Raw genomic sequence first — 11,905 nt, 5'->3', positions numbered from 1 at the left:
AACCGATCATTTATTAGGTAACCTAATAAAAATGTTATCGTTTTTAACGTAAAGTAAACTTTTTAAGCTATTGGACATTGTAACATAGCATTTTATAATTAATTGTTTTATTTTTTAAAGATTTGACGAAATCTCCAATCAATTTAAATTATTAGGATTTACACAAGTAAAGGATTTAGCACAAACAAGTTATAGCACAGCCAGTTCAATCAAATTGTGTGGAGATCCTTTAGGATTGCTTTATAGAGCTTTTGAGGTAAATACTTAATCAATAGCAATCAACATTTTTAAACTTTATTTTTATAATTATATATTTTTTTTTTTTTTAGATTTATAATAAACACCTAAGTAAGTTATTATCAATTCCTATGCTTTATTTATTGTTTATATGATCCATTATAATGGGCTGTCTCTGAGTATAACATAGGATTTAGAGTTTTACTTAGTACTATCTTAGTAACTATCATTGGACAATTAGGGCAATCATATTTTCAATAAAAGTATATAATTTGAAAACATTAATATTCTCTTAATATGTATAAACCAGTGGTGGGCAAAGTACGACCTGCAGACCTACTCCGGCCCGCAAAAGTATTTAATCCGGCCCGCCGAGGGTCCATCGACATGGCCTGTATAGTATAAAAGTGTCATGTTTTTATAATATTATATGATTCAAAGCTTTAATGCAAAATGCATTTTTTTTATAATTCTGGCCCTCCTCTAGAATTTCTTAAACTTTGTGGCCCCCCATTAAAAAAGTTTGCCCACCGTTGGTATAAACTAAAGATATACAATTTTTAAGACTAATATCTTAAAAGCTATATAATAATCAGGTAATATAAAGTATATAGATATATTATTTTGTTTTTTTATAATATAATATCAATATTGTATTAGATTCTGAGTAGAACTATAATGAATATGTTGATATTGTAATGGTGTTTGTTGCTGTTTATTTTTGTCTCAATTATAAATTATTTTGTAGTTAGTAAAATTTGTTTTTTTAATCTCAGTTTGAAAATATAATATAATTTTTATAAGTTTTTCAATCTATATAAAACAATTTAATTGGAAAGCCAAACCAATTTTTATATTTTGTTATATTTAAAAAAAAATAACAGTATACTTGCAATTATCACTAATTGCATGTATTATAATTTTTAATATACGATAACATTTTCAAAACATTTTAACTCTTATTGAGCTATTTATAAACATGAAAATTTTATTTTTCTATAAATGTCTATAAAACTTATTTTCTAAGTCAAAATTCTTGATCATTTAATATAATATATCACATAAGTTGTTTTGAAACCATCAAATTTAAAAATATATAAAAACGATTATTTTTATAGACATTTTAAGTTCCAATTCGGATAAAATTACTTATTTAAACAAAAAATAAAAATGTTAATTATTATTTTGTTATCATTTTATAACATTTTTTATGTTTGCTTAAAATGTCTACATATATTATATTATATTACAGTGATAGTCACTAACCATAATTTTGAGAACTGCAAATTTATGAAGTGAGCCACATTGTTAAGAGATTTTTATTAAATTATTTTTGATTTCACTTTATAAGTTTAATGTCAAGAGCCACACAATATTGACTCAGAAGTTGCATTGTGGCCACTCCTGTTATATTAAAACTTAAAATCAATAATGTGCTATGTGCCAAAAAGGTTATTTTGAGTTATTCACTATTTATCAGGAACATATTGCCTTGGAACATACCACATACGCTATATAGTAAATAATTCTTTGCCTGTTAGCATCACTCAGGGTACTTAGTCCGTTTTAAATGTTATGGGGTTTGGCACTTAGATCATTTTTCTGGGATTAACTCAATTTTTCAATTTTTTCGCACATAGCATGTTATTGATTTCAAGTTATCTTTTATTAATTTTACTATACTTAACAAATATTTTAACTTATTTTAAGATATTTTTTATTTATACTATGAACCCACTTTACTGTATCACAGTATTTATAGAAAGATAATATTAACTTTTGAGTCCTGTAAGTTGATATAATATGGTATAAATATATTTTATTATAATACTTAAATACTAATGACATAAAAAAAAATAATATTTTCTAAAAAAAAAACATATTAACCTACCATAATACAAAAATTAAAATAAATGACTTTAATATTTATATTAAAAAACATATGAAATATGCTTGGTGATATAGGTTAATAGACATTTTCCATTCAAAATCATTTTTCGTGTACAATGGTTGAATTCAAATTTAACACACCCTTAATAGCAACACATTTGACACATAATGTATACCATAGTGGCACCCACTTGTCCACCTTTTTAAATAGCTTATTATGTATAGACTTATATCATAATGTGAAACACTTTTTAACAAAGCCAACAATTTAATTTTATTGTCAGTCCTTAGCATGTTAAATTGTTTAAAAAGAAGGTAAAACAGGCATAATCATGTTACAATGGCATATTCAACATGAAATTTGAAATTGTGTCTATAGAAGGGCTAAAATTTTATATACATTTAAACTACTATGCTTTATATAACCCCTTTATCATTTCAATATAAAAAACACATATATTATTGATACCATAGTTTTATATTAATTATTCAAGAATATCATCTAAAATTAACCAGTTAACCCAATTTGTTTAGTTAGGTATACAAATAATTAATAATTTTTATATCCACTTATATTTTTAAATAAAAAGTACAATTGTTGTACATCAATTGTTTTTTGGTTGAATAAGTTATACTAAAAGTAAACTAAAAAATGTTTTTCCACGCTCATTAATATGGTATACAAATTTATATTTTTAAAGCAATTCCTACACTAGGAAAGGTTGGCACTTTATTAATGTATTTTCTTTTTTGTTGGAAAAATATTTTTTAAATTAAATTAGTTTTAAATTTTTAAAATAATATTTCCAGTATTTTTGTGTTATTTATAGACATTTGAAATTGAACAACGAACAATGAAAAAGTAACTGAAAAATTTTCACTTGGTCAAAAAGGTTGAAAAATTAGTACAAAATCCCATGTATGGCATTCTTAAACTATATAAATATTTAAAATACATTAGCACAATTTATTGTTTTAAGCATTTTAAATTAAAATTGTAATAGTAAAGTAAATTACTTAAAAAGTAATCAAACAATTTAATTTGAAATAAACATTAATATTATAAGCTCATAATTTGCTTAAAATCATTTTTTTTTTTATATAATTACATATTGTTAAATTAAAATTTAATACATTCATTACAATGACTCGCTCAACAAACATTGTATAGCACAGTGATACCAACTTGCCCACCTTATTTTATGTTATTTGTATAATTTGTATTTTATACATTATTTAATTGAAAATAATCCCCAGATTTTTGGAATTAAAACTAAAACAACACATTATTGTAACTATAATAAAAAGAATAGGGATTCTGTCCCATAGATTAATGTACTTTTAATATAAATATAACAGAAAAATAGAAGTTGAACACATTACACGTCGTTACTGAGAGTGTAGTCTTGGGAGGTTAACATTAAAATAAAAGTTAAAATACAATCAAAAAGGAATATATAATAATAATGCTATCAATAATAGACACCTAGCGAGGTAAACTTTGAATTGTTTGTTTCTCAATACATAATTACAATTAACTTATAACAATTTTTTCTATGTAATACTAGCCACTACATATCTAGATGCTAAACTGTGTACAGATTTTTCAACCTGCATGCCCTATGCAATATGCATATTGCATATACCTGTCAGCTATTGCCTGATTGTAATTCAAAAATATTATTTGTGTTGACTCTAAACTTTTAGATTTAATACAATATTTTATATACACAATGACTTTTTCAAAACATTAAAATACATTTTTAGCTATTGCTTATTTTTACTAATTATACCATAAGCTTATTCACTGTCTTCTAGGGTATGGCAGTATTGACTCAAATGTTACTAATAATAATGTATTTATATATTTCTTTGTTTGTTCTCTATAGATTAAAAAACATACTGTTTTTAATAAAAGTCATATCAATATAGATTCCTTGAGATTCTGATACCATATTTTTTTAATTCCTATGGGTTGCTTTAAGGTGTCTCAAAAACTTAGCTTGATACAATGTCATTTAGCAAAAATATTTAGTGTTACTTTAAATCACTTATTTATACCATATTATGTAATATCTGTTTTGTAAGTGTGTTATGTCTAAATGATGACCATTGGTTGGTTCATATAATATAAGGTTGTACCTGTACTTTTCTATTCTCATAAAGCTTATTTGCTCAACATCTTATGTTAGTTATTATTATTTAATCTACTAGGAAGTAGGAAGTCTTCCTTATTAATTTAAGATGACATTATCTTCAAGTGTTTTCTTCGTCTTACTGACGTACAATATGGCAAATTTTTGCGCATTTAATTCATGAATATTAGAGTGAAATAAAGTATTAATATTTTATATTCTCATAACTTTAAGTTAAACACAAAATTATTTCTACTGAATGAAAATTTGATATATTGTATATTTGTAAGACAGACATGTGGGTATAGCAATATGGCATCCTTCTCTCTTATAAAAGTCTTACATTAACCATATCTAAGTCTATATTACTAAATATATTTTATAAAATGTTTTTTGATATTTCTATCAAATTAATTAATTTTAATATGAGTATATAGGTAGATTGGCTTATGATCTGCTAAAAACCTTTATTAATTAAAATCATATTACAAATTATACTTAATAATATAATATATTTGATATAGCTTAAATAAGACTTTTACAAGGGTTAAATTAAAAAGGAAGGATTTCCTTAGTATATACCTACATTTTATTAGGCAAGCATTTAGACATTAGCTTACATGCTCATAATTGGCGTGTTCTCTTGATAGAGCAATATAGTTTCTTAATACTTCATAGGTTTTCCACAAATCTTTAGACTAGGTTAGAGTCTGTGTTAGCTTCAATTCTATCACAAAATATGATAAAATTAAAACTAAAGAAGCTATAAAAATGTAATTATAATTAGAAAGACAATGCCTTCTGTTTTCCTATTTAATGCACTATTTAAACCAGACATTCACAAATTTCTGAGACCTTGTGCCAATTTTTTCAATTTTTTTAGATCCTCAATTTTGATTTATTACAAATTAATGTAATCTGGTTTTTAGATAGCTTACATGGAGTTATTCGCGTGAAAAGTGTTTATTATGGAGTGAAAATGTTATTATTTATTTCATTTTTTAATCATTTAAACGACAGGAAATGCAAATTAAATCTTATATCATTATAGCACCATTTATTATAACATATTATAATATTGAAAATTATTGTTACTACTTGTATTATATTTATTCTTTATTACCTATTATTATTATTATTATTATTGAATTATTAATATGTTTAAACTTCTAGTGTGATATAAATTTTAAATTATTCTGTGTTTAAATTGTTGTATAGAGATTCACCCGTTATGTATATATAAATAATATAAAAAAAAGTTACAATTTTAATGAGAGGGATGAGTCTGATACTTTGATGTTAAATGTTGTTTAACATTCATATTGTCGCACACATTTTTTTAATATAAATTACAATGCACACGTTTTTAATTTAATGACTTTTGTAGATCACTTTTTTTTAAATCAATCCCGGAGTTGATATAGTTTACTTTGGGAACCTCTGGTTCAAACAAATAATAAATTTTTTAATTATTTTATTTAAAATGCTAAAACTAAAAAAAAAAAATAAAATTAAGTAAGTCAAAAATATAAGACATTCTCTTAATGGAACAATATAGTCTCTTAATATTTTATAGGTTTACCATAAATCTTAAGACTAGGTTAAATTCTGTGTTAGCTTCTGTTCTATCACAATTTTTCATAGTATGAAACTCCATTTGAATTTAATTGCTATATATTAATCTATTATATATTAAAATAATTTAATATTAAAAATTACAATGTTCTATATATATATAATTTTTATATTTAGATGATCTTCTAAAATCTGCAAAATTAGAAAATCAAAATGGAAATTTCATCAAAACTCAGAAAATATGCAATGAATTACTTATGCAAAAACCTAATGATTTAAATGTAATTTTGCTGATTGCTGGATCATTTTTTAAATGTGGAAACTATGAAAAATCTAATAGTTTCTTGGAATCAGCAAGAACTTTAAATCCAAATTCGTTTGAAGTGTTGAGTGACATTGCATTTAACTATTGGAAACAATCTCAATATGATTTAGCAAAATATTACTTAGCTGAAGCTATTGAAAAGAAACCTGAATATTGTAATGGTTGGATTAATTATGCTGAATCATTAATTAAAACAAATTATGTAGAATTTGCTGAACATGTTTATATTCAAATTTTAAATTTAAAACCGGATTCATATATTGTACGAAATATGTATGGAAAATTGCTTCTATCCTTAAATAAAACAGAAAATGCTAAACAGCAATTTAAGATTGCTCAGAAAATTGCGCCAGAATCTCAAGAAGCATTGAGTAATTTAGGAGACGTTTATTTGATGACTGATAAATTTGACAAAGCTATTTTAAATTATCATAAAGCTTTAGAAGTAAATCCTAATCTGATAATGACTTTGGTTAATTTAGGAATGGCTTATCTCAAACTAACAGACTACCAAAAAGCAGCTAATGCATTTGAAAAAGCTATTGAATTGGATCCAGAAAATATCTCTGCTTTCAATTATTTAAGAGTTATATATTGTTATCAAGGAAATATATTATCATCTGTAGAAACCTTCAAAAAAATTTTGAAAGTTCAACCTGATAATTTAGATATTAATTTAGAATTGGCTTTGATCTACATAAATATCCTCAATGATTATGAAGAAGCTGAAAATTATTTAAAAAAATGTATCGAATTGAATTCACAAAGAGAAGATCTGTATAAGCTTCTTTTTACAGTTTACAAAAAGTCAAATAAATCTATAAATGCATCAGATATTTGTATTTCATTGGGCGACTTATATTTGGATCGTTTAGATCTAGAAAATGCAATAGATGCATTTAATACTGCAGTGGATTTGAATCCTGAGAATGCACTTGGTTATTGGAAATTTGGACTCATTATGCATAAACTGGGTCATCTTAATTTGGCTTTATCTAGGTAATTATTAATTAACATAAGAATCATTAAATAAATATTTGTCTACTAATATACTAATCATCTATGGTGTCTTGGTAAACTTAAATTAAAATAATTAAATTGTAAATATGAGTTCCATTGCAAAGAAAATACATTATAAAAGAAATTGATTATATGACATTAATTTTATTTTTATTTCCTAATTATTAATTAGATATTGTAAATTTAAAAATATATCCTATCCTTTCTGTTGAATTTTATTTTCGATTTGTCCTATACTTCATATTTATTCAATATAAACTACCTTCCTTAGTTTAATGTTTATTTGCTTATTAATAAGTACCGACTCTCATAATTTTTTTTTTTTTATTTATAACATTTAGTGCTTTAGATTTCTATATTTTGTGTTGCAATAATTGACATATAAGGAGGAATTGTGTGTTTTATTCCATCTCAACTTTAGAGATGATTGTTATAATGATGTACAAAAAAGTATCATAAATTCATAACTAAAATCAGTGTCTTAACCAAAATTTATTTTCGAAAGGTAGTTTATGAATATTTAAAATGTTAATTTAAATATCCTAATCTGAAATTGAAATACAAATTAACGCATACAACTCCTACATAATAACAAAAATATTATTTCTATCTGTGAATTATATTGTTTGAATCTATCTATATTTTAAAAAGAAACATTTCTGCTTAGTGCTTAGTATTAACAATTATAAAGAAATCAAGTTAATTTTAATATTAGTTATAAAATATCAATACTTATTTATTATATTGTTTTATATATTTAATACTATTGGTGTATATATTTGCATGCATGCATTTAATTACTGATATTTTTAATTATCGATTATTAATGAATTATAATTGTTTTATTTTATTTTAAATTTTAGTATTAGATACTATAATTAAAATAAGTTGACTAATGTTATCATCTATAGACTTCTTTGTTATTAATTTCTGTAGAGCGGACTATATTTTCTTATGGGCAACACTAGATTTATAATTAGGTTTTAATTGGGAATAATATTCCTAATTTTCTCCCCACAATATTTTTTTAATAAAATATTTTTGCTTATAGCTTCCACAAATACTTTAAATATTAACAGTAGGTACATTATAGTATGTAGCTAAAATCTTTATATTAATTATAATAGATAGGTAATAGGTAAAAAAGATTTTAAATATAAAAAAATAGAGTAATTCTTAGTTTTGAAGTAATTAGGTATAATTATATTTATTTAAACTGCCAAAAAGACTAATTTAAAAAGAAAAGTAAAAGCTAAGTTTAAAATTCAATAATTCTGTTTTTTATGCTTACAAGTACTTCAAGGGCAGTTGGATCTCTTAATAATTTGTCTGTGTTCTCTATATCAATTGTTAATAGTGTAAGGCTGCTTAATCGTGAACTCTTCATAGTAGATCTAAATATGTCTTAATACGGTATATGATGGAAAAACTGTATTAGGTTAGGTCAAATGATAAAATATCTTATTTTTGTATAAAGATTACATTTTTAAAGTAAGCGGCATCAGAAATGTTGGTATGGACAGCTGCCCACCCTGCCCATACGCTAGAACCGCCACTGATAGCACTTTGTTTAATTAGTTTTTGTTATTATTCTTTTAAAATGTGTCTTTTTAATATAACTGAGCATAATTAATAATTTTATTATAATTTATTTTATAACAGGTATAAAACAGCTATTGAATTGAAACCAACCCTTATTGAGGTATATTGTGATATTGGAGTAGTTTATGAAGATTTAGATGAATATGAAAGAGCTCTACAATATTACAAAATGACTCTTATTTTTCAACCAGACCATTTAAATGCTTTACTTAATTTTTTATATTTAAAAAAGAAGTTGGGCCAATATGATGATATTGAAAACTTTAATAGGATTCTTCAAATTGATGATTCAGATGCATTAGATTTGCATTTAGATTTTGCAAATTTTTTACAGAAGGAGTCTATAAATCTTAATGATGCTCTTCTTCATTATGAAAAAGCTTTAACATATGACAATACATTAATTGAAATTTATATATGTATGGCAAACGTATATAACAAGTTAAACAATAATAAAGAGGTGATTCATGCTTATGAAGCTGTGTTAAAAATAAGTCCAGATTTTCCAGAAATATATTTTGATTTAATACTATATTTACTAAAAGTCTGTGACTGGTCAAAATACGATTCTTACATGATCAAATTAAAAGAAATAATTAATAAACAACTCGGGGATGATCAAGTCTTGTCCTTACTACCTCATGATTCATTATTATTTCCATTATCATCTGAAGTACAAAAAAAAATTGCTACTAAGTATGTACAACAATGTGTTGAGGAATTAGAAAAATTAATTGATGAACCACAACAGTTTCTTCACCCAACATCTTTAAACGGAAAACTAAGGATTGGTTTTATATCAACCAACTTCAGTAAACAGCCAATAACAAATATCATGGAATACGCATTCAAAATGTACTCAGCCAGAGTACAATTTTTTTTTTATTCTTTATCTTCAAGTGATAATAAGCCAGCCTGGTAAATATTTGATTTAAATTATTTTAATTAATAAATACAAAAAATGTTGTAAACTTTTTCCAATACATTTTATAACTTTAATTATTTATACAAAATAAAACTAAAAAAACTTAAATTATTTTATTATCATGTGATTTCAGATTCCTTAGCAAAGGCCAACTTAGGAAATATGGGTCCGGGTTGATATAATTTTAGGGTCCTTTAATATTTGTTAAATGTATAGCGTAATCCACTTATCCGGTTATTGCTAATCCGGACAATTTATACTTCGTACTTTAGAACTTATGTATATATAATTTTGATATATATATATATATTGTCTTACATATGTATGTATTTATAGCATATAACTGTAGGTACCTATACAAAATTGGTAATACATAATGAAGTATATACTGGAACGTAGCCTGTTTTTTGGTAGTACCCACATATGTACATATATAATTGATTAAAATTTTATCGTTTCGATTACATTGTGATATTATTATCACTTCTCAATTTAGTTAATCAGTTAATTTCAGTTTTTTTTTTTAAAAAATATTTATTAGTACATAAGTTAATAAAAATTTCATTCTGTTTAATCTATATTTTCAATAATCCTGATAGAGTACAGTCCCCATCGAGTCGAATCAAAGGGGCTACTGTAAATTTAAAAAACACAGTGAACATTCAAATAAAATAATTGCATTAGTGAACAAAATTTTTATTTACAGAACATAAATTTATTTTTAATACTTGTATAATATTTAAATATAATTATTAACTATACATAGATAGGTATAATAATATCAGTACAAATGAAAAGTATTAATTAGTGTTTTCTGATATTCATCATATCATGTAAATGTTTAATTAAAGCAATAATATCACAAAATTTTTGACAATTCAACTTTAATATTGAATCATCAACAGGGGCTTGAGCCTCGTCTCCCCCCTAAGTTAAGCTCTGTTCCATAAAAAGAAATACCTTGTAATTTCTATAATTTGTATTTAACATACAGATAATATTATTTCTTCAAAAGCACTCGTTGAATAGTATTAAATTATGCATTTACATATTATTTTACTATTAAACACTTAATTTATGATAAAATTAATTATTATAAAATCATTTTTTTTTTATTTCAGGATGAATATTACCTCAGAAAACTTAAACTTTGAAGATTTGTCACAACATAGAGTAAATGATGCTGCAAAAGTTATAAATAGTAATGAAATTCACGTATTAGTTGACATGTGTGGTTATACTAAGAGTTCCGTAATTAAAATATTTGCTTTGAGACCGGCTCCAATTCAAGTTTCATGGCTTAATAATCCTAGTACTAGTAATGTGACTTTTATAGATTATTTTTTTAGATTTAATTCATATTCTTCTATTAATCCCCCAAATGAATATAATGGAAAATTGTTTAACTTACGTTCAACTATTTTTCCTGGTAATCACATGCTGAGATTTCCAAAATTAATTCAACGTAAAGTTAAAGAAAATATATTTAATATATTAGATACAAAAAATGTATGTTTGACTTCTATATCCGATTTTGATAATCAAGATGATATGCATTTTCATGATATATATATTCAAGAAGAACCCTTAAAAGAATATGTGAGAGCATTATACAACTTACCAGATGATGCTATTGTTTTTTGTAATTTCAGTAAACTCTATAAAATAGACCCATTTACTTTCCGTATGTGGCTAACTATTTTAGATAAAGTTCCTTCCTCTGTATTATGGCTTTTACATTTGAATGGTGCTGCTGAAGAAAACTTAAAAAAATTTGCTAATGATTTAAAGATTGATTCATCACGTATTATTTTTTCTGAATTAACTGACAAATATCGACACTTGAATCGAATTCAGTTAGCTGATGTATATTTGGATTCATATTTATACAATGGGCATATGGCTTGTTTGGATGCATTATGGGCAGGAGTTCCGGTAATAACATTACCGGGAAAAACATTTTTATCCTGTGTAACGGCTTCACAATTATCTGCTTTAGGATTTGTTGATACTATAGCTAAAAATGAAGAAAACTATATTGAAATTGCAATAAAATTAGGGATGAACAAAAAATTATTGGAAGACATAAAAAACAAAATTTGGGATTTAAAAGTACTTGGTAATTTGTTTAAAATAGATTTGTATACAAATGAAATTATGGAATGCCTAATAAATGCATGGGAAATTAAATAATTG

At 24.3% G+C, this 11,905-nt stretch overlaps 1 protein-coding gene across 1 annotated transcript; it reads left to right on the top strand.

Moving 5' to 3' along the window:
• Positions 1-229: 229 nt before the first annotated feature.
• Positions 230-11,905, top strand: LOC113548502 (UDP-N-acetylglucosamine--peptide N-acetylglucosaminyltransferase 110 kDa subunit-like). Its single transcript, XM_026949408.1, has 5 exons — positions 230-256; positions 330-348; positions 6,015-7,161; positions 8,845-9,702; positions 10,831-11,905. Exons 3-5 carry the CDS (start codon positions 6,095-6,097, stop codon positions 11,900-11,902), a joined length of 2,997 nt encoding a protein of 998 aa, XP_026805209.1. The 5' UTR covers positions 230-256; positions 330-348; positions 6,015-6,094; the 3' UTR covers positions 11,903-11,905.

The sequence above is a fragment of the Rhopalosiphum maidis genome, chromosome 4 (assembly GCF_003676215.2).
Source record: "Rhopalosiphum maidis isolate BTI-1 chromosome 4, ASM367621v3, whole genome shotgun sequence".
Taxonomy (NCBI): domain Eukaryota; kingdom Metazoa; phylum Arthropoda; class Insecta; order Hemiptera; family Aphididae; genus Rhopalosiphum; species Rhopalosiphum maidis.
The sequence above is the reverse complement of the archived record's forward strand: the minus strand, read 5'-3'. Positions and strand labels throughout refer to the sequence as shown.

What these genes read in the sequence shown, in the direction of transcription:
- LOC113548502 (XM_026949408.1), top strand. Translation starts at nt 6,095, where the DNA reads ATGCAAAAACCTAATGATTTAAATGTAATTTTGCTGATTGCTGGATCA. An exon ending in CTTAATTTGGCTTTATCTAG is followed by an intron (nt 7,162 to 8,844) that starts GTAATTATTAAT and finishes ATTTTATAACAG; the next exon opens with GTATAAAACAGCTATTGAAT. An exon ending in AGTGATAATAAGCCAGCCTG is followed by an intron (nt 9,703 to 10,830) that starts GTAAATATTTGA and finishes TTTTTATTTCAG; the next exon opens with GATGAATATTACCTCAGAAA.